This window comes from Bidens hawaiensis, unplaced genomic scaffold (genome assembly GCF_021521415.1).
Source record: "Bidens hawaiensis isolate Kalapana, Puna unplaced genomic scaffold, B.hawaiensis_p1.1 tig00005019_1, whole genome shotgun sequence".
Taxonomy (NCBI): domain Eukaryota; kingdom Viridiplantae; phylum Streptophyta; class Magnoliopsida; order Asterales; family Asteraceae; genus Bidens; species Bidens hawaiensis.
Window position 1 is genome coordinate 1,680,766 of NW_027491318.1, and position 25,073 is coordinate 1,705,838.

General features: G+C 32.2%; 2 protein-coding genes across 2 annotated transcripts in view; one reads left to right on the forward strand and one right to left on the reverse strand.

Moving 5' to 3' along the window:
- The window catches only part of LOC143628521 (uncharacterized), a 217,873-nt gene that overhangs the window by 119,493 nt on the left and 73,307 nt on the right, over nucleotides 1-25,073 (reverse strand). The window lies entirely within an intron of this gene.
- Nucleotides 13,780-14,145, forward strand: LOC143628536 (uncharacterized). The gene has a single exon (XM_077098101.1). The coding sequence runs from the start codon at nucleotides 13,780-13,782 to the stop codon at nucleotides 14,143-14,145; it is 366 nt and encodes a 121-aa protein (XP_076954216.1).

Here is a 25,073-nt window from a genome sequence, read left to right on the forward strand (position 1 = left end):
TGAATTAATGATATTATCGTCACTCAATAGTGTCATGTGTGTTTGAGCAATTTGTACGTTACACTCAGGCATTTCCACTTAAGCCGGGGTGTTACACCTATGCTAGCCGCGTGACGCTTAGACCTTTCTGTAGCTGGTTAGTTTTAGTTTGTTTGGTTCATTTTTAATGCACAATCAGGTTATTTTAGGCCTAAATCGCGTGTATTAAGCTACAAGAAAACCCCATTGACCGCGTTTCATGTCCATATTCATTCCCTCTTCTATAAAAACGAATTTGATGTTTTATCATTAAATGAATATTCTATTGCCTAAACAAGTTAATTGCCTAATAAATGAATTTAAGCCTTTAATATATAAACCAACTATTCTCTAAACCCTAATTCCTACTGCAAAACTCAGCCACCATCCATAAAATTCGTCTCTTGGCCTCCACCATTGATTTCTCCAAGTTCTTCAAGTTTTTCAAGACAGTTGCCTTTTCAGAGTTCAAGCTTTAATCAATTAACTCGTGTTCTAGTTCTATCTATTGTGAATCCGGGTAGGTTGTGTAAATGAAAAACCTTTGTATCATCATAATATATCAAAGCCCTCTATCAATTTCATGAATCAAAAGGGTTTTGATGGTCAATTGTAAACCGACCCATTAGGGTTTTTAAAGACTAAAAACCGGTATTTTCTCAATTAACCTCTTTCCGTCAAAATTAGCTTTTGCATCAGAAGAGTTTTGTGTTTGTTATTAAATTTCACATCCAATAGTGTCGGACCCGACCTTTCAGTTCTGATCCAACCCTGTTCGTTTAAAACACCCATTTAACTTCTTTTAATCATATCTTTTGAACCGTAATGCAGTTTGACGCGATTCCAGCGGCTAAATGTTCGACTTTATTAATACTAACTATTTACCGTAAATTTTTTATGATTTTTGGTTGAGTTTGGATAAGCAGCTATTTTATTATTATTTTATTATCTCTTGATTGCTTTAATTGCTAAGGTGAGTTAGTCACTTCCCCTTTATCCATTTTTCACTTTGGGGACAATATGCGTACCAAAACTCACTTATTTACATCAATCTCAATTTAAATCACAAATCATGTATTGCTTATTGTGTTGTACGCAAGTTGATGGTTATGTGCAAGGTGCATTATTTGTTTATTTTATCTCTTCGTAGAGGTCCATCACAGTTTATCTCATTAGGTATGATCATACGTCATCTTAGTAGTCAAAGCCCGATTTGCTAGGAAATGGTCAACCGACACCATTATTTGTATTTATTTTGTCTTAGTAGCCAAATCTCGATTCGCTAGGCAATGGTCAAACGACACCTATTTGTTATATCTATTGTATTACTCACATTAATACATATGGTTTGTTTGTTTTATTATTATTATATATCTTACCCAACATATTGTTGACGAACTATATTATTTTTATGCATATTGCAGGTGTTTACATTGGATGATTAAAAGTTGATGAAGACATTTAGTTATCGGAATTTAGATTATTAAATAAAAGAGATAATTGTATTGTTGATGTTTTATTTATATTCTTGTAATGTAATTTCTTTGGATGATGCATGTATTTGATTTAGATTTTAATAAAGTAATGATAGATATTGTCATCAATTATTGTATGATAGTGTCTTGAGTGCTGTGAACAATCAATTGCGTCCCGATGTTTCCACCTTAGGTTGGGGTGTGACAACACATGTGTCGTCTTTCCCTTCGAATATTGTCTTGGTAGTTCACCTCTTATCTTTAATCACCATTTTGACACTACGGGGAACCTACGGCCTGGTTTTCCCCTTCTTTCGCTAATGTCTTCATCAACACATAGCTAGATGATCAATGCCGAAAGGCCAATTAAAAATATTTATAAATTCACCTTCACTAGCAAGCGTAAGTAAGGTGTTGAATCAACACGAAATCAGTGGAAAGTTTTATTGAAGTACATTGTTTATGCTTTTTGAGTTAGACAATCATTGTCAAGCAATTTTGAAAATCGATTTGATTAGATTATATAACAATTATGACAAAGATAACCAATCTCCAGGTTTCAGGTTGTGAAGCAGATTGGACAAGTTAATTAAACCTATTGGAAAATCACATAGACATGACTTATTCACTAGTTTTTTTAATAAATAATCATGTGTCTAAATATTTAACTCTACTGATTATCAAAACTTAATTCAAACAATTGACACATCTGAATATCAGTATAGTTAATTACCTGTTTTAGGTTTTTATGAACATACTCAATTCAATAATTAAAGATAACCAAATCAGTGACAATAAGAAGTTATTCCTAAATTTTGATGACCTCAAATTAATTAACGGGTGAATCTCAAAACATTCAATTGCGAAAAATTGTTAAATTAACACAAACAAACAAAAATATTTAACTAACAGTATGATTAACCGAAAGGTTAATAAAAAATATTTATAAAATTACCTTCACTAACAAGGGCAAGTAAGGTTTTGAATTCACATGGAATTAGTGAAAAGTGAAATTAAAGTACATTGTTTATGCTTTTTCATTTGGACATTCAATGCCAAGTAATTTTGAAAAGTGATTTGACTAGATTATAAAAATTATAAGAAAGATAACCAATGTCTAAGTTGTGAAGCAGATTGGATAACTTAATTAAACCTATTTGGAAATCACATAGACATGTTCACTAGTTTGGTTAATAAATAATCAAAAGACTAAATTGGTTCTATTGATTATCATAACTTAATCCGAAGAATTGGCATAGCTGAAAATCAATATAGTTAATTACCAATTTTAGGTTTTGATGAAAATAATCAATTTAATTATTAGGGATAAATGCATCAATGACGATAAGAACTTAATCATAAATGTTGATGACCTCAAATCAATTAATTGATGAATCTCAAAACATTCAATTGTGAAAAACTGTTTATTCAACACAAACAAACAAAAAGATTTTACTAACCAAGTGATTAACCAAATCCGAATCCATAGTAAAGGCTTAAATCAACTAAATGCAACTAAAAACACGACCCTATGTCCGAAGATGGTTACAAAAAAGAATTAGCCGCTCATGATCATCTTGGAATCTTCAATGGTTGATGTAAATAATGAATAATTGAAGAAACATGCTCAAAGAGTAATTCCAACCTTCAAAATTGACTATGGGATGTCCCTCCTTTGTAACCCTAAAGTTATATTTATATATGTGGCCAAAAACTCAATTTTTGCATCTTTTTACGAACTAGGCTGCAAGTTGTGGTCATGGGACCGCAAGTTGTGGTCTTCTACCAAAACTGTCTGATCTACACACCTGCTTATGGCCTCTCTTATCATACAGGTCCACAAATTCTGGTACTGACAGCCAACTTGCGGCCAGTCTGGTCTTCTTCATGTTTCCTCCATATCTTAACTACTGACCTCGTTCATCTTTGTTTTAACTTTCGAGTATCATCCCGATAGCTTCCATTAAGCTCTGTTTAGCTCCATTAAGTATCAAACACCTGCAATCACAAAAGATCTCAAAATAATCATGCTCGATATATATAAATAGCTAATACACATGATATTGGACATTAAACACATTCTTTTACCCACTCATCACTAAATCATATTATTTCCATGGAGTTGTAAACCTACAAGTCGTTGAAAAGCAACTATTTTAAAATTTTGGCTTAATTAATTAATTTATTGGTATTTGTTACCTATAAATAATTATGAACATGTCTAAAGAATAAAGACGAATGAGATATCGATACTCTAAAATGCGTGTTTGAATTTGAATATTGGTGAAATGGGCAGATGAGTTTATCCCATATTGGTAGAATGATAAAATTGTGAGTGCCTTATAAGTATGAGGATGCACGCAATTACATTCTTGTATAAAAATACACATTCAGCGGGAGAAAGGATGTGAAGCACCTGATGCCACACCCCGACCAAAGACGGTGGAACATGCCGGGGCGTAGTGTATGATTGGATAGTAGCTCAAAATACACTAATTAAAGCGACAATAAAATTTAATTTATTATCGTTAAACAAGCACACAAATTCAATAATCATAACAAGTACATCAAAATTTTTTATGTTAAAGTAAATATACCAAGGTAAAAACTAATGTCTTCGATCTTGAACAATGTCAATTACTTGTACCTGTAGCGTGTATAAAAATAGAGTTTGTCAACACGAATGTTGGAGAAAATACATAACTTTTAGTTTTACATATATAGATAGGTAAGTCACAATTCATATGTAAATGGTGAGCATTAAAAGTCTTATGAAAATGTAAACAACTATATAGATGTGGACATGTTCCTATTGATACAAAATCAATGTACTTGGGTAAATGTATGATCATACTAGATGAGAATAGATGAGGATGAGATACCAACCCCCAAACATAAATAAACATTTAAGCACATAGAGCGTAATCATTGAGCATGCAATAATCACACATAAACATAAATTGAATTGTGTTTTGAATAGATGTGGTAATAAAACATGGGTAAAAGTGAATAAGCTATACATGCTACCCCCAAAATATAAAAGATGGAAAAAAGGGTTTGCAAACTCACTTGTTAAGTAAGCGAGTCAAGAGCGAAAAATGCCTTTAAACGAGAGAAACGACAAATTTCGGCTCAACGAACGACCCTAGATAAATAAATGGCTAGGCTTAAAAAGAGGTTGCGTAAAGAAAATAGTTTAGTGAGGACGCTCGGTTTATGACAAAACAATTTATAAAGAAAAAGTATTTTTGGGTTTATTAAAAATATTTTTTGGTTATTTGATTTGTTAAGTTAATTTATTTTAGTCGTAGAAAAATAAATGGGTTTTAATAACTATTAGTTAATTTAGGTGAGTCCGGTTTAATTAAGAAAACAAGTTTAACAAGTGGTTCGCTTTTTGGTCAGGCACGAACCCGGTTTTTGAGTCGGGTTTGTGCCTAATATTATTTGAAAAAGATGAAGTAGTATGATAAAAAATGTTTATTCTTGATTATTAGTTTGTAAAAATAAAAGTTGGCCTTTAAACATAAAATTCAGAAACCCAGCGTAAGTGAGCCGATTACAAAGAATGATACGTCTCCATGAATGTCTTTTGTGATGTCATCATGGAAACAATCGTTATGCGCAATGACAAGAAATAAACAATACCCGAGGATTGAATCACAAAATTAAAAGAAGATAATAATTCTTGAGCCGTTGACTTTTGAAAATCAAACTTGAGACTTAAGAGAAATCGACAAGCTTAGATGTTTTTGATTGTAAATTGGTTGTTCAAAGAAATTATAGAGAATGACTGACCTTTATATAGGCTCAAAATCGTTAATAACAAGGTCAAAGTGAGTAAATTAGATGGCTAGTCAAGAGGCCAGAAGGCTTGAAATCATAGATTTTGATTAACGAATCAATTATTATGATCAATTAAATGTCTTGACTCAATTGATGAAAGAAAGATGATATAATATTTAGGATTAAATTAGTAACATCATAAATAATAAAATAACATTATAAATATAAACAACATCATGAACATAAATACAAAAACAATTCACCATTATAAATAAATGAAGATCCGAAAGGTGTCGAAATTTTAAATGGGTCTGGTTTCGCATTCTAAAATTAACGAATGCTACAGTATTCACACCTTTTTGAAAATTTCATCCCAAAATTATAGAAAAACCATAACAAAAAGAAAGAAAATAAGTATCAAGAGAGTTTTTTTAATAAAAACAGCCCAGATCTTCGAGTGGCCCAAATAACGCTACAAACGGAACACATGATAAGGACACTTATATATAGAATGTACTAGTGGCATATCCACCATGCCCTTATCGCATCGATATTTGTATCATTACCCAAAATCACCCTAGGTTCTGAGTTATGACATACAATTGTATCCGTATTCACTATGAGTTCCATGCGAGGACTTTGATAATTAGGTGTGCGCTCATAATTATTTAAATTGTCGCATGGTGCTCATGGTTTGTCCCGTTGTGCGGATTCGGAAACAAGGTAAAAGAAAAATTTTTAAATCAATATTTAAATGGAATTATTTGATCAAGAGCAATGAAACTAAATAAATACGTTAAATTTGATGACCATAAATAATTAGTAAATAAACCTTGAAAAAAAGTATAACGAAATTTTTGAAGTTAATCATCGAAAGTAATAACAACAAAATGAAATAAAAAGGATGGAGGAAATTCTGAAATTAAATAAGCAATTTACACATTCGATGTATAGAAATACTTGAGATGGCAATAAAATTCACGAACAAGTATCCACATAGATAGGTTCACACAACAAACGAATCACCTGACTAAAGATTATAATAATAGATGACGCTTGAAATCCATATTATAAAATCGAATCAGACGAGGAAACAGTACTATGGGAATGGGGTGAGTTTTGGGGAATTTTGGGTGCCACGTATTAAAAATATCGAAAAAAATTGTACTTGTGGCTCCTATTAGATAACTATGTACAACATATGTTCATAGTCCCAATTTCTAAACCAAAACGTTTGTAGAAAATCGGTCATAGGTAGTCCATTATATAAATACAGTACTATTAGATAACCCTTCATATCACCATGTACATGGTCCGGATAAATAACCTAGACCGCTTAAATTATGATAATAAATTGTGTAACAATAAATAGTGCAATAAACGACATGATAGAAATACATGAGAAATCGAATTCAACATAAATAACCATAAATGACAAAACTTGAGATTTAATGAAGTCATTACGTTAGATATAAATGAAAAGAACTAGATAAAATAAACGTCTCTTGCGTAGCATGCCTTGTTGAAGGGTGAGGCTTAGACTTGGGATCCGTTGATACAACACGCATGTCCTTGAGTAGCTTGGTTAACTTGAAGTTGGTTTATTAGGTTTTGGTTGACTTGGATAGTTTGATTAGATTGGGCTTGAATTGCTTGAATGGGTTGAGCTTGGATTGGTTGAAGCTAATTTACTTGGGCTTGGTTGAATTGGGCTTGAGTGACGTGGTTTGGGTAGACTTGGGCTTGGTAAGCTTGATAGTGAGTGGCTTGGGTTGGGTAGGGTGGAATTTGGTTCATGTGTGTTAGTCTTGTGAAAATGGCTAGGATCTCAATAATTGTAACAAGCTCTAATAGTTGAGGGTGCTTGAGTAAACGGTTGAGGATAAGGTAAAGCTTGTGGTTGGGTAAGAGGTGAGGTTAAAGGTTAAACCATGGGTTGGTTGAGTTCACGACATGTGGTAAAGAGGTGACCAAAACGACCACAATGAGTGCATTGACGACACTTGAGGTTAGGCGAATGGTTAAATTTACACGTATCACACAAAGGGTGGGGTCCTGTGTAGGGTTCTTGGTGGGTTGGGCTTGTTGGGCATGCGATTGGCCAACACATAGGTTTGGGAATTGATCTTTCTTTTATTATTATGGTAGTGGGAAGAGTTGTTATTGTTGTGCTTGATGGATTCGAGCTTAGAGGCTTGGGGCTTTGATTCATTAGTGGGCTCGGGTGCAGGCTTATTATTCGGCTTCTTGGAATTCTTCCGCATCAACGTCTCGACCTTAACGAAGTTTTCGGTGAGGGTGCCAGCAAAAGTGATGGCATCATGAAGGATTTTCGGGTCACGGCTTAGAACGGAATCTTGGATTTGCATAGGCAAACCCGAGATGTACTTATCGATGACACGCTAGAGAGGAACGACCATATGCTGGATGAGGAGGTTTAGTTCGTGAAACCGATCATTGTAAGTGGTATTATTACTACCTTCTTGCTTCAAGTTCGTAAACTCTTCTTCCAACTTCCGGAGTTCATATTTTGGGCAAAAATTTTTCTAGCATGAGCTTCTTGACTTCATCCCACGACAAGGCCATGGCAATCTCAGCCCCAAGAGAGTGATTTTTTACTATTCCATCAAGTGATGGCACTTAGTTTGAAAACGCTTGAGGCTTAGGTGGTTTCTTATTTTCCGGGCGCGCACAATGGAGGAACACACTTCCATCTGCTCGAGGGTGGTAGCACCCTCGGTCCCAACGTAATGGGTTGGGTTAGAATTCGTGAATTGTTTGAAGGAGCACGCAATTGGGTTTAGATTTACGGTTGTGGTAGCAGCATTCACGGTTTAGAGCCGAGAAATGAGTGTTGAAAAGGCTTCCATGATCCCTTCGCAATGCGGGACGACATGCTACGGCCAGAGTCACCTGTGTGACGATGGGTTGAGCGGGAAGAAGACATGCTACAAGACGAAGAGTGAAAAAAAATTTAGTAGGTTTTGGGAGAAATTGTATAACTATGCGAAATTTCGAGTTTTGTGAAAATTCACGATGGTATAAAAAGAAAATTTTATTAACCTTAACTTGATGCATTGATGAAATTGATAATTAAGTGAAGTAATAAAACTTAAATCGAGGGTTGAGACATGCATGAATCATCATGAAATTGTCCCAACAAAATGAGAAAATAACCATTCATAACAAAATCAAAATTTTAAACAAAAATCTCATCGTTGAAATATCTATGTATCACCATGGATTAATTGTCCATAAACATATTTAAAATTGATTTGAGGGCATTGAGGTGAATGGTTGGGGGTATCCATGTATCCACCATGGCTTTTCCCGCCCATTTTTTCAACTAAAACCATAAGGTAGAATAGCCATGTATCTCCGTGAATTCAGTTATGATTTAAGGGTGCGGTTTTCATATGACCGCGTTTAATACAATGAGGTTAGTTGATTTGTGGACGTTTGGTGTGATATGCTTTGGCTTAATAAGTTTCACACCCTTGCCAAACCCTCCAGGAAAGCAACTGGGTCTCATGGTTAATTGAGATTTATACGCATAGCATTTCCTCAGGCTCGCAAGCCTTGGTGTCAAGGGTTCGAAGAACAAGTGTGTCCCTCTTAGAGTTACTACATATTCGTCACACAAATCATCCTCAAGAAGGGGGGAGTAAAAATAAAAATGGTGGGAATTCTTAAGGAATTTCCCAATTTAAAATAGCATTTAGGGTTTTGAAAATGATTTTGAGAGTTGTGTGTGCTTTTGTGTACAAGAATAATATCAAATCATTAAATAATATTTAAGCTACGGCAATCAGTAATATAATTCAGGGTGAAAACATGTAAAGGCACATCACGTATAAGGACCCTAAGCAAGCTAGTAGGTCGTTATATCTAATCACATATCTTATAACTTTCGGCTCTAATACAAATACTTCGCACCCCAACCAAAGGCGGCGGAACATATCAGGGTGTAACGTTTTTATTGGACAGTAGCTCAAAAGACACTAATTAAAGCGACAATAATTATTTAATTTCATTGTCATTAAACAAGTACACAAATTCAATCATCATAACAAGTATATCAAAATTTTGTATTTTAAAGTAAACATCCTAAGGTAAATGTAAGGCCCCAGTCCCGGAACCCTACTTTGGCGTTGGATTTACTCATAAACACAGTTCTAAAATCAGAGTTAATTAAAACTTTTCGCAGAATCGTGAAACATCAACCAATATATTACAAATCATAAAATCTTGTCTTATCAAAAGCTAACTTGTCCTAAACATAACATAAAAGTTTCATAATATTTCTTCTCTAGATGTCAGCCTTCCAGTCCCTACCATGTGTCATCCTCAAGTCAGCTTCTTTAACCTATTTACCTACGGGCATACTAAAAGTCAGCTACACTGAGTGAGTTCTAGTTAATCAGGCAACCTACAATTTATTCATATACTTATAGGTACGCATCCGAAGATACGTATTGTATACTTAACCTGTTCATCTTTCATATATTATACTTTCTTTCTTTGTACTCTCGTACTTACATGACTTTCATATTAACTCTACGTTTTAAAGAGCATTTCTCCCTACATACCTCGGATATTATTAGGGTCCGGTGCCCTTCATACCTCGGATATTATTAGGGTTCGGTGCCCTACATACCTCGGATATTATTAGGGTCCGGTGCCCTACGTACCTCGGATATTATTAGGGTCTGGTACCCTTCATACATCAAATATTATTAGGGACCGGTGCCCTACATACCTCGGATATTATTAGGGTTTGGTGCCCTCCTTCTCGTTCTATACAACCATACAAGTCTCGTCATACAACCATACTTTCCTCACCATAAAACCATACGTTCATTACATGTTTTTTTATTATTTACATATATATGTTCATACTCGTTACTCTTTCTATATGGTTCAATGTACCTTTACAAAACATTCACATAGAATTCACTTACCAATCAAGGCAAGAGTACTAACTAACACATAGGAGTATGCATACAACCCCGAAAACATAATAGAGAAAATGGGCTAGAACTCACTTGAAGTCGGTTTCTTTCTATGTTTATGGTCACACATCTCCTCAGCTGGGCACGGCTAACTGTTTAACAAGTTACGAGTATCAATTATCTATTTCAACTAATTCATACTTCTAGGTTAATGAAACCCTCAACTAACGGGGGTCTAAGGGCAGCACCCCTGTTAGCGGGGTCTAGGGACGGCAGCCCTTAGCAAGGTCTAAGAGGTAGAGCCCCTGGCTGGGGTCGAGCTGCCATGTCAGCTTGGAAAAATTTTATTTTCGTTAATAAGCCTTTATTAAAAATTCATGAGAAAAACGAGTCGGGTTAAGTTTTACAACAATTTGGATCGCATGTAAAACCAATGGCATCGCATGGCTAAAAGGAATCGCATTGTATGGATGCAAACCAGTCGCATCGCATGGACGAAACTAGTCGCATCGTATGGACAAAACCAATCGCATCGCATAGACGAAACTAGTCGCATCGCATGGGCAAAACCAGTCGCATCGCATGGACGAAACCAGTCGCATCGCATGCTGAATTCTAATCGCATCACATGACCCTAAACAAATCGCATCGCATGCATGTGTGATGCAATTCTTTTCCGTGCGATCAGAATCCCCTTTTCCTTTTTACCATTTTCCAGCCATTTTCCTCCGTGACCCTTCCTTATGAACCAATTTACCCTTTTAATGGGTTTTGGGTTGTAACAACTTTGTCTATTTGCTTTTTACACAGGCAAAACATCACTCGTTCTTCCTATATTGAACATGTTAACTCATGGCTCGTAAAGTTTATATTTTTCTTTCATCTTATAGCCCAATCTACTATTATATCAAGTTGCATGTCAAAACCGACCTCAAAACTTAACCTTTTAACCGAAGCATACCTCGCGGTTTTGGGTTTGGCTCGGATCTGGACGTGTTTCTTGTTGTTTGATGATGTTAGATCACAAAATCACCTTGTTTCTCTTGGATATTAGAAGAATATGAGAGGAAGAGAGTTTGTGTGTTCTTGAGGTTGAGAGTGTTTGGGTGGAAATGAGGGTGATGGAAATGAGGAAGAGTGTGGTTTTGGAGTTTATATACTCCTAGTCTTGGGCCTCAAGACCCATACCCATTCCCTAGCCCATTTCTAAATCCATACCCAACCTAATCAAACACTAATACACCATTAAATTAACGGAATTTCCTTTGTTACTTTATAAAATTAATAAGGACACGCATGAAATAATAAAATTTCTTTTATTTATTATTCTCAAAATACGGATGTTATAGTAAAACTAATGTCTTCAATCTTGAACAATATCAATTACTTGTACCTGCAGCATGTATAAACATAAATTTTGTCAACACGAATGTTGGTGAGAATACATAAGTTTTAGTTTTACATATGGGTGCTACTAAATATACCTCCCTCCATCTCATTTGTACTTAACATACCCCCTCACTCTACTTTCATATTTATACAATTCAAACCTTTTTAGTTTCTTTTTTGTCATTTTGTTATCTTTTATTATTATTACCTCCAAAACACATTTTTAAGAATATTCTTTTTTAGTTTTTTTTATATTTTTAAAACGAATCTTTATTTATTTTTTAAATAGGAAAAAAACAGTTTTTTTTCTTAATTAAAATAAGCATTTTTTTTGGTAATTTAACAATACATTTTTCTATAATTGTCTTGATTGTTTAGAGAGTGTTTTTTTAACAGCTTTTGGAGCTAGTTTGCATTTTTTAAAACAAGTTTCTTAATGTTTGCTAATAAATAAATAAAATAAATAGTGTATTTACGTAATGAAGTGCACAAATTTTGTATTATAAAATGAAAAAAATGTTAGAGGGGAGTAACATTTGAAATAAAATTGCCAAAGGGATTGAAAGTTAGGGGGGTATGATAAATAGATAGATAAATCACAATTCATATGTAAATAGTGAGCATTACAAATCTTATGAAAATGTAAACAACTAAATAGATGTGGATCCGTTTCTATTTATACAAAATCATTGTACTTGGGTAAATGTATGATCATAATTGAGGAGAATAGATGAGGATGAGATACTAACCACCAAACATAAAATAAGCATTCAAGCACATAGAGCGTAATCATAGAACATACAATAATCACACATAAACATATATTGAATTGTGTTTTGAATAGATATGGTAATAAAACATGAATAAAAGTGAATAAGGTATACATGCTACCCCCAAAATATAAAATATGAAACAAAGGGTATGGAAACTCACTTGTTAAGTAAGCGAGTCAAGAGCGAAAAATACCTTTAAGTGAGTGAATAGACAAATTTCGGTTCAACGAACGACCCTAGATAAATAAATGGCTTGGCTTAAAAAGAGGTTGCGTAAAGAAAATAGTTTGGTGAGGACGCTCGGTTTATGACAAAACAATTTATAAAGAAAAAATATTTTGGGTTTATTAAAAAGGGTTTTTGGTTATTTGATTTGTTAAGTTAATTTATTTTAAGAAGGGTGCTATGCCATTTTTACATCTTGGCATTCAAGTAGGAGCGAATATGAATAAGATTAATAATTGGAATGGGATTATCGATGTCTTTGAGAAGCGACTAGCGGTCTGGAAAGCGAATGCCTTGTCGATTGGCGGGAGGGTTGTTTTGATTAAATCGGTTTTGGAAAGCTTACCAGTGTATTACTTCTCTTTATTTAAAGTTCCAAGTAAAGTGGTGGAGAAATTATAAAGCATCATGAAAAGATTTTTGTGGGGAGGGAGTAATAGTAACAGAAAAGTGCATTGGGTGGCATGGGAGAAGGTGTCTATTCTAAAAGAAAAAGGAGGGCTTGGTATCTAGAGGCTTATAGACATCAATAATTCGTTATTGTCAAAATGGTGTTGGAGACTAAAGACGGAGGAAGATGGATTATGGAAACGGGTCATTATGGCCATTCATGCACACAGTACAGGATATGGTTCGGTTCCGTTTAAAAATGGTCACAATGGTGTATGGATGAACATTGCTAAAGCCATGAATAAACTAAATTTCGAAAGTAGAAAAATGATCGATTTGATAAAAGGTAATTTGGGAGATGGTAAGAAACTTAGTTTCTGGATTGATGTTTGGGCCGGTAACTCAAGTTTAGAGGAAGTTTGTCCGAACTTATTTAAACTTGAAAATTTCAAGTTTTGTAAAGTTAGTGATCGGTTTTGGCGACAAGGGGGTAATTGTAGTTGGACATGGGATTGGTTTAGAAATCAGAGGACGGAACAAGAAAGATTCGAATGGGAAAAATGCTTATAGTTGATGAGCTCGGCTTCATGGAAAGGGGGGCCCGAACTCTTGGAGATGGATTGGTAATAAAGACATGGTTTTTTCGGTTGGTTCTGTAAAGAGGATATTGGTAACATAAGCAATAACTACATCATGAAATGGAGTAAATGGGTCCCTTCTAAATGCAATATCCATGCGTGAAGAGCAGAAATGAATCGAATTCCGACTAAGATGGCACTTGTTAAGAGGAATATCCAGGTGGAGGATGATCGGTGCCTTTTATGCGACGTAGGCTTTGAGTCGGCGGATCACATTACTACCGGTTGCTTAGTGGCGTCGGTAGTGTGGGACCACATAAGTCAATGGTGCAAAGTCCCTCCTATCTTCGGTTTTACGGTAAGAGATTTATTAGATCTATATAAGTCTATGGAGCTTGGCGATGTGGAAAAGGAGGTTTTTCATGGGATTGTTATAGTCGCTTGCTGGAGAATTTGGATGGCGAGAAATGAGAAGTTTTTTAAAGGTAAAGAAGTTAAGATTGAAGAGCTGATTGGGGATATTAAGTCAAGTGGGTATTTTTGGTACAAGTTTAGATAAAAAAAAATTAGCCAATTAGATTGCTCAAAGTGGTGTAAATTCTTGTTCATGTAGTTTCCCTTGTTAGCTTTTTTAGGTGTCTCCTCTCCGCTTATGGAGGTGGTAGTTTGTGGTGTTGGTTTTTTTGGTTTATAAAATTTACAGATTCGAGAAAAAAAAGTTAATTTATTTTAGTCTTAGAAAAATAAATGGGTTATAATAATTATTAGTTAATTTAGGTGAGTCCATTTGTCCCAACCGAACAATTATTTAAGAAAACTAGTTTAACAAGTGGTTCGTTTTTTGGTTGGACACGAACCCGGTTTTTGAGCCCCGTTTGTGCCTAACGTTATTTGAAAAAGGATGATGTAGTATGATAAAAAAATGTTTATTCTTGATTATTATTTTGTAAAAATAACATTTGACTTTTATACATAAAATTCATGAACCGAACGTAAGCTAGCCGATTACGAAGAATGATGCGTCTCCATGAATGTTATTTGTGATGTCATCATGGAAACAATCATTATGCGTAATGACAAAAAAAAAATAAACATTACACGGGGATTCAATCACAAAAGAAAAGGAAGATAATAATTCTTGAGCCGTTGACTTTTGAAAGTCAAACTTGAGACTTAAGAGAAATTGACAAGCTTTGATGATTTTGAATGTAAATTGGTTATGCAAAGAAATTATAGAGAATGAGTGACCTTAATATAGGCTCAAAATCGTTACTAACACGGTCAGAGTGAGTTAATTTGATTGCTAGTTAAGAGGCTAGTCATAAGGCTTGAAATCATGGATTTTGATTAACTAAACAATTATTATGATCAATTAAATGTGTTTGACTCAATTGCTGAAAGAAAGATGATATAATACTTAGGATTAAACTTGTAACATCATAAATAATAAAACAACATTATAAACATAAACTACATATGACCATAAATACAAAAACAATTCACTATTTTATTAATAAATGAAGATCCAAAAGGTGTCGAAATTTTAAAATGGGTCGGGTTTTCGGGTTTTAAAATTAACGAATGTTACACCTGACGCGCACTGGCACAGGCAATGGGCGCAATATGGCACTTTGACTAATGCTATCAGTTAAAGATAAGCATCAGAATGCATGCGTTACAAGTATTCGGTAACTAGTCATGACCAGATGTTTGCATGAGCACCAAGCTTCAGTAACTTATGTCATATCCAAAAATGCATGTGTGACAAGTGTCAGCCATGCACGAATGTGTGACAAGTGTCGGCCATGCACGTGTGTACCTCTATAAATAAACGATTATTGTGAGACGTTCAACACACCAACACAACACCAAATCAGTCACAACTCTCATCTCTATTCATATTCTCAACAAACTCATTTCCAACTTCTCGATCTTGTGCATACTCGTTTAAGGTATAATTGGTGTGCTGGGTTAATCACGGCAGTACACAATGCTTTAGTTGTTATACCCTAGGAGACATACGGGTTTACAGAGGTAACCCAATATTTGTTATAAGGGACCCGTGTTAAACACGAACCCTCAGCCACAACCTAATTTACTTTGTCTTTTTTTCATTTTGCTTATTTCGAATTATTATATATATATATATATATATATTAATTCAGAATGTCGGTGCTACTCACATACGGGTACTGTGCTACCCCGACATATTTTGATGCACACAGTGCATGTTCTTGTAGCGTGCTAATGTTGACACGTTGTGGTTACGTGCCCCCTTCTCCTTCCGTTGCCCCTTACAAGCCATTCATCAGCTTTAGATTATCAACTCTTTCGTGCATCGAGTCGCTTGCAGATTCTCTTCTCCATGGCTGCTTCTTAATCGGTTAGTTTTAACCTAAATTTTTATCCCGTATAATCGTTTTTGTTTCTTTAGATTGTTTTTGTAATTGCTTAATCTAAGTACCGATTCTTCATCATAGCAATTTGTTCGTGCTATTTCAGGCCCGTTACATACAATAATTGATTCAATTGCTGCTTGCGTTCGCCAGTTCAGTTTAATCGGAGTCGTTTACAGGATCTTAACTTTTGTAAGTATAAATGAGTGGATTAAACATAAATTAGGCTTATGAATCACAACTATTAGTTTATAGCTTCACCATGGATGAGCACAAATGACTATAAGCTAACCAATTATGTTGAAGAATTAGGGTTCTTAGTGTTTTTTATTGTTCATGAGCAATTTCACGAACAGTAAACTGATTCATAATGAAATTCACAAAAATTTGATTGTTTGCTCTTTAAATTTTGATTACAGTAAACTCAAAGATAGGTATTCAATGAGTTGTAATCCAACCAATAAGCATATGACTTTTAACTTATTTGCATCGTAAATGTAAAATGCAGAGCCAGCACAGGGTCATCAAAGCAGGTCTGTAATTTTTTTTTCCTAATATTGTGTGAAAGAATTAATCTTTTGTGTAACACATAATTTGTTACTAATATTTTTTTTAAATTGGTGTAGATCTTGAATCTTGCACACAACAAATCAGAAATATAGCGTTCAGTTCATGCTGTCATTTATAAATTTATAGACCACGGGTTAAGGTCACTTGCTGTTGCACACCAGGTGATCTATTTATTTTCTTTAAATTGTTTTTAAGCTTTAATTGTTGACTGGATTAGTTAGATTATAGCTATTCAAAGGGTTCTTATTAATATTATGTAAACTACTGATCAAAACAAATATTTATGAGTTAATATCATCGCCTAAACCAATGGTTATTTTAAAAAGTGATTATTGAAATCACTAATAGTATCATCTTATGTCAACTTCAAATGGACATAAATTTTAGAAGTTCATATTTCTCAATAGATATAAATTTTGTATCAGATGAGGACAATCATGTAAACAAATATAATTGATATATGTTTGGGGATTTAAGTAGCAAAATAAGCAAAAGATAATAAGATATACAATTACATTGTGTAATGCACTAATGCATTAAATACTGCATTAACTTTTTAATAAGTCAAACATGGGAAGAAAAGGATCCTCAAGTGGTTTCATAGTGCAGGTGTTGGCTACTTAGCTGTATAGTTGGCATCGGTCCATGGTATAAGTTGATCTTTATGCTCTACTGTGGGTTCAGTATTGAAGGTAATGCAACTACTACAAGTAATTATAGCAATTCAATATTTATGCACTAAGGACAGTAGCTTCTGATCTGATTGAATGAAATATGTAGTCCCACTTTATAATTTAGCACAAGTTCTTACATTCTCATAAAAAATCCTTTTGTTGTATACTTTGAAAAACCGTCAATCATACATATCATAATACACACCCAATACGAGAATATGAGAAAAGTCAATTTTTGGATTCAACTATTATGTTAATTACGGGTCAAAATGGTAATGGGCCATACTGGTCATTATAAAAATGATGCTTCAGATAAAATTCTATGTTTTGTTCATGTCTCTTATTGCATAGTACACAGACATAACTTTCCATTTGCAAGTATTAACTATAGTGCTAATATGAATAACCATCATAGCATGATATTTTGGATTTAAAAGTATAGTTGTAGAAGACCTCTTTTGGGCAAAGTTTGACATAACTCAAGTTTTAAGAAGCTTTGCTATCACTTTCTGACAGAATTCGGACTCCAGCAAGTTTAGCTAAATGGTTTGCAGTTACTAATTGCATTTAACTAGCCCGTGCCGCGAAGAGCGGGTAAAAATCCTAGTTAGTTATTATTTATAATTTGTTGTTCTAATTCATTTAAGTTTCGTTTTAACTCATTTAAATATTATAACGTTTCCTTCCTTGTAATGTAATTTACTACTTTATTTATTTCATGTATTGGAATTCTTATTAATAAATTGTATTTTATTTTAGGAAAATTGGAAATAAATAATCCCACCTTTTGTATATTGGCCGATAATAATCCTAACTTTAAAAATCACTAGCGGTCCCACCTTTTAACTATTTTTGTCTCACTGGTCCTCCGTTAAAAAATACTTAACGTCGTTATGTTTTTTCCCTAGTTTCAAACTGATGTTTTAGGGCGTTTGACCGGAAGAACGATATGAGTCGATTGATGTAAAACTTATCTCGAAACGGTATTTCAAATGACTTGATTTTTGTTAATTGGAAATTCAAGCACCCGAATTGAAACATTGTTACGTCGTTTGGATCACTATTTCGAGATAAGGTGGGATTATTTATTTCCAATTTTCCTTTATTTTATTTTATGAATGACTTTCCTACAACAACAACGTCTTCTTCGGTGAAGTGAGTATGGCGCAAGGGCTGCGATTACATTGCCTTCAACAACTATACTACGATGTGTTATTTGTCAACTAGATTTAGTTTTAAAGGTTTGGGAGGGTAAATAGGTAAGTATTTGTGTTGGTTTGAGTGTGTTTTTTATTTTTTTCTTACTTTTTTATGGCAGGTAGTGCATAAGGTATGGTACATCCTTATTGCATATATTTGTATGTGACTCAGTCTCTGATTCATTTTTTAGTCATTTGCCACTATATCTTAGTAGAGACGGAAAATGGGTGGGTTAGGGTTTAGTGATGGGTCAAAACATGTTTGGAGCAAAAATTTATTACACTATCTTTGTTACCGATCCAAAGCTGGTAATGCTTGAAGCTTCAATAGTGGAGATTATAACAAGCCTTTGTTCTAGTAAACTTGAGAGTTTGATCTTAGTCAACACTTATGAAGTGGCAGCCAGAGTTGGTAAGAAAATAAGCATGATAAGGCCATAGTATTATAAAGCACCTCTGAAGTAGGACCAAATCTCATGGTTTGCCAATCCTTATGTTGGGAATTAGTTTTGATCAATGTTACTATATTAAATGGTTAATGTAAACAATTTGCAATTGTTTGAATTCATTTGGGACATGAGGTAAGAAGTTATATGAAAGATAAATATTGGTAACATAATATAATCAAAAGTCAGAATTGCAACAACCCAAGGTGTATAGATTGTTATATGTTAGATTCATAAATTGCATATTACAACTATTATAAACAAGGTGTAACAACTACATTTTTATTAGGAGTAGATTGCGATCAGGTTTATTAATTTGAAGTAAACTGATATGCTACCTTTGTTAATTTCGGTCTTTTAGTAAGTTATTTAGGGTGAACATTTAGTTAATTTTAATTTTATGATAAAAATTAAAATACAAAGGGAAACAAAAATAAGAAGCGTGAAAAGGAATTGTGGCCTAACAAAAACACTTAAAAAATTCAAGAAAAATAATAAAAGAAATTCATAAATATAATCATACAATGAAAAAAAAACTAAAATATTTCTCCATGACTTTCTTGTTAAAACCAAGCGCGCGCGCACACACACAAGGTGTATAGGTTGTTATATGTTGGGTCCATAAATTTCAGGTTACAGCTATTATAAAGAAGGTGCAAAAACCACATTTTCAATCAGAGTAGATTGTGATCAAGTTTATTAATTTTAAGTAAAGTGATACGTTACCTTTGTTAATTTCAGTAAGTTATTTCTAGTGAACATTTTAGTTAATTTAATTTTACGATAAAAGTTAAAATACAAAGGGAGACAAAAATGAGAAGTGTGAGAAGGGATTGTGGCCTAACAAAACCCCTTAAAAAATTCAAGAAAAATGATAAAAAAAATTCATAAATATAATTAAAAAAAGAAAAAAAACTAAAATATTTCTCACTAACTTTCTTGATAAAAACATGCGCGCGTACGCACAAACACACAAGGTGTATATATTGTTATATGTTGGGTCCATAAATTTCAGGTTTCAACTAATAAACAAGGTACAAAAACTACATTTTTATTCGGAGTAGATTGTGATCAAGTTTATTAATTTTAAGTAAAATGATATGTTACCTTTGTTAATTTCAGTAAGTCATTTAGGGTGAAAATTTTAGTTAATTTTAATTTTAAGATAAAAGTTAAAATACAAAGAGAGACAAAAATGAGAAGTGTGAGGAGGGATTGTGGCCTAACGAAACCCTTTAAAAATTCAAGAAAAATAATAAAAAAAATTCATAAATATAAATAAAAAAAGAAAAAAACTAAAATATTTTTCACTAACTTTCTTGATAAAAACACGTGCGCGCACGCACAAACACACAAGGTGTATAGATTGTTATATGTTGGGTACATAAATTTCAGTTTTCAACTAATAAACAAGGAGCAAAAACTACATTTTCATTCGGAGTAGATCATAATCAAGTTTATTAATTTTAAGTAAACTGATATGTTACCTTTGTTAATTTCAATAAGTTATTTAGGGTGAACATTTTAGTTAATTTTAATTTTATGATAAAAGTTAGAATATGAAGGGTGACAAAAATGAGAAGCGTGAGAAGGGATTGTGGCCTAACAAAACCCCTTAAAAAATTCAAGAAAAATAATAAAAAAAATTCATAAATATAATTAAAAAATGAAAAAAACTAAAATATTACTCACTGAATTTCTTGATAAAAACACGCGTACGCGCACGCATAAACACACAAGGGGTATAGATTGTTATATGTTGAGTCCATAAATTTCATGTTTCAACTAATAAACAAGGTGCAAAAACTACATTTTCATTCAAAGTGGATTGTGATCAAGGTTATTAATTTTAAGTAAATTGATGTTATCTTTGTTAATTTCAGTAAGTTATTTAGGGTGAACATTTTAGTTAATTTTAATTTTTAGATAAAAGTTAAAATATAAATGGAGACAAAAATGATAAGTGTGAGAAGGGATTGTGGCCTAACAAAACCCTTTAAAAAATTCAAGAAAAATAATAAAAAAAAATTATAAATATAATTAAAAAATGAAAAAAACTAAAATATTTTCCCTGAATTTATTGTTAAAACCACACGCGCGCGCGCGCGCGCACACAAAAGGTGTATAGATTGTTATATGTTGTGTCCATAAATTTCAGGTTACAGCTATTATAAAAAAGGTGAAAAACTACATTTTCATTAGAAGTAGATTGTGATCAAGTTTATTAATTTTAAGTAAACTGATATGCTACCTTTATTGATTTCAGTAAATTATTTAGAGTGAACATTTCGGTTAATTTTAATTTATGATAAAAGTTAAAATACAAAGGGAGACAAAAATGAGAATTGTGAGAAATGATTGTGGCCTAACAAAACCCCAAAAAAAATTCAAGAAAAATAATAAAAAAATTCATAAATATAATTAAAATTTAAAACTGAAAAAAACAAAAATATTTCTCCCTAACTTTCTTGTTAAAAAAACACGTGTGCGCACATACACACACAAACATGGTGTATAGATAGTTATATGTTGGGTCCATAAATTTCAGGTTACAACTATTATAAACAAGGTGCAAAAACTACATTTTCATTCAGAGTAGATTGTGATCAAGTTTATTAAATTTAAGTAAACTGATATGTTGCCTTTGTTAATTTCAGTAAGTTATTTCTAGTGAACATTTTAGTTAATTTTAATTTTATAATAAAAGTTAAATTTCAAAGAAAGACAAAAATGAGAAGTGTGAGAAGGGATCGTGGCCTAACAAAACCTCTTAAAAAATTCAAGAAATATAATAAACAAAATTCATAAATATAATTAAAAAATGAAAAAAACTAAAATATTTCTCCCTGACTTTCTTATTAAAAACACGCGTGCGCCAGCACACACACACACACACACACACACACACAAGGTGTATAGATTGTTATATGTTGGGTCCATAAATTTCAGGTTACAGCTATTATAAACAATGTGCAAAAACTACATTTTCATTCAGAGTAGATCGTGATCAAGTTTATTAATTTTAAGTAAACTGATACGTTACCTTTGTTAGCTTCTGTAAGTTATTTCTGATGAACATTTTAGTTAATTTTAATTTATTATAAAAGTTAAAATACAAAGGGAGACAAAAATAGAAAGTGTTAGAAGGGATTGTGGCCTAACAAAACCCCTTAAAAAATTCAAGAAAAATAATAAAAAAATTCATAAATATAATTAAAAAAATGAAAAAACTAAAATATTTCTCCCTGACTTTATTTTTAAAAACACGCGCACGCGCACACACACAAGGTTTATAGATTGTTATATATTGGGTCCATAAATTTCAGGTTACAGCTATTATAAACAATGTGCAAAAACTACATTTTTATTCAGAGTAGATTGTGATCAAGTTTATTAATTTTAAGTAAAGTGATACGTTACCTTTATTAGTTTCAGTAAGTTATTTATGGTGAACATTTTAGTTAATTTTAATTTTATGATAAAAGTTAAACTAAAAAGGTAGGCAAAAATGAGAAGTGTGAGTAAGGATTGTGGCCTAACAAAACCCCTTAAAAAATTCATGAAAAATAATAAAAAAAATTCATAAATATAATTAAAAAATGAAAAAAACTAAAATATTTGTTCCTGACTTTATTGTTAAAAACACGCACGCGCGCGCACACACACAAGATGTATAGATTGTTATATGTTGGGTCCATAAATTTCAGGTTTCAACTATTATAAACAAGGTTCAAAAACCACATTTTCATTTAGAATAGATACTGATCTATATATTAATTTTAACTAAACTGATATATTACCTTTGTTAATTTCAGCAAGTTATTTAAGATGAACATTTTAGTTAATTTTAATTTTATGATAACAGTTAAAATTCAAAGAGATACAAAAATAAGAAGTGTGAGAAGCAATTGTGGCCTAACAAAACCTCTTATAAAATTTAAGAAAATAATAAAAAAAATTCATAAATACAATTAAAAAATGAAAAAAACTAAAATATTTCTCATTGAAATTTCTTGTTAAAAACACGCGTGCGCTCGCACACAAACACAAGTTTAATAGATTGTTATATGTTGGGCCCATAAATTTCAGGTTTCAACTATGATAAAGAAAGTGCAAAAACTACATTTTCATTCGGAGTAGATTGTGATCAAGTTATTATTTTAAGTAAACTGATGTGTTACCTTTGTTAATTTCAATAAGTTATTTAGGGTGAACATTTTAGTTAATTTTTATTTTATGATAAAAGTTGAAATATAAAGGATAACAAAAATGAGAAGTGTGAGAAGGGGTTGTGGCTTTACAAAACCCCTTAAAAAATTCATGAAAAATAATAAAAAAAATTCATAAATATAATTAAAAAATGAAAAAAACTAAAATATTACTCACTGACTTTCTTGATAAAAACACGCGCGCCCGCTCACAAATACACAAGAGGTATAGATTGTTATATGTTGAGTCCATAAATTTCATGTTTCAACTAATAAACAAGGTGCAAAAACTACATTTTCATTCAGAGTATATTGTGATCAAGGTTATTAATTTTAAATAAATTGATATGTTACCTTTGTGAATTTCAGTAAGTTATTTAGGTTGAACATTTTAGTTAATTTTAACTTTATGATAAAAGTTAAAATACAAAGGGAGACAAAAATAAGAAGCGTGAGAAGGGATTGTGGCCTAACAAAACCCCTTAAAAAATTTAAGAAAAATAATAAAAAAATTAATAAATATAATTAAAAAATGAAAAAAACTAAAATATTTGTCCCTAACTTTATTTTTACAAACACGCACGCGCGCACACACACATTAGGTGTATAGATTGTTATGTGTTGGGTCCATAAATTTCAGGTTTTAACTATTATAAACAAGGTTCAAAAACTACATTTTCATTCATAGTAGATTGTGATCAATTTATTAATTTTAACTAAACTGATATGTTATCATTGTTAATTTTCAGTAAGTTATTTAGGGTGAACATTTAAGTTAACTTTAATTTTTTGATAAGAGTTAAAATACAAAAGGATACAAAAATAAGAAGTGTGAAAAGCAATTGTGGCCTAACAAAACCTCTTATAAAATTGAAGAAAATAAAAAAAAAGTCATAAATATAGATAAAAAAAGGAAAAAAAACTAAAATATGTCTCCCTGACTTTATTGTTAAAAACACGCGCGCGCCAGCACACACACACAAATTGAATAGATTGTTAGATGTTGGGCACATAAATTTCAGGTTTCAACTATTATAAACAAGGTGCAAAAACTACATTTTCATTCGGAGTAGATTGTGATCAAGTTTATTAATTTTAAGTAAATTGATATGTTACCTTTGTTAATTTCAATAAGTTATTTAGGGTGAACATTTAAGTTAATTTTAATTTTATGATAAAAGTTCAATTATAAAGGGAGACAAAAATGAGAAGTGTGAGAAGGGATTGTGGCCTAACAAAACCCCTTAAAAAAATCAAGAAAAATAATTAAAAAAATTCATAAATATAATTAAAAAATGAAAAAAACTAAAATATTACTCACTGACTTTCTTGATAAAAACAGCGCGCGCGTGCGCACAAACACACAAGATGTATAGATTGTTATATGTTGAGTCCATAAATTTCATGTTTCAACTAATAAACAAGGTGCAAAAACTACATTTTCATTTAAAGTTGATTGTGATCGAGGTTATTAATTTTAAGTAAAATGATATGTTACCTTTGTTAATTTCAGTAAGTTATGTAGGGTGAACATTTAAGTTAATTTTATTTTTAAGATAAAAGTTAAAATATAAATGGAGACAAAAATGATAAGTGTGAGAAGGGATTGTGGCCTAACAAAACCCTTTAAAATATTCAAGAAAAATAATAAAATAAAATTATAAATATAATTAAAAAATGAAACAACTAAAATATTTTCCCTGAATTTAGGGTGAACATTTTATTTAATTTTAATTTTAAGATAAAAGTTAAAATACAAAGAGAGACAAAAATGAGAAGTGTGAGAAGGGATTGTGGCCTAACGAAACCCTTTAAAAATTCAAGAAAAATAATAAAAAAAATTCATAAATATAATTAAAAAAAGAAAAAAACTAAAATATTTCTCACTGACTTTCTTGATAAAAACACGTGCGCGCACGCACAAACACACAAGGTGTATAGATTGTTATATGTTGGGTCCATAAATTTCAGGTTTCATCTAATAAACAAGGTGC

Excerpts from the sequence above, each read along its gene's own strand:
- LOC143628536 (XM_077098101.1), top strand. The coding sequence starts at position 13,780 with ATGGCACTTGTTAAGAGGAATATCCAGGTGGAGGATGATCGGTGCCTT.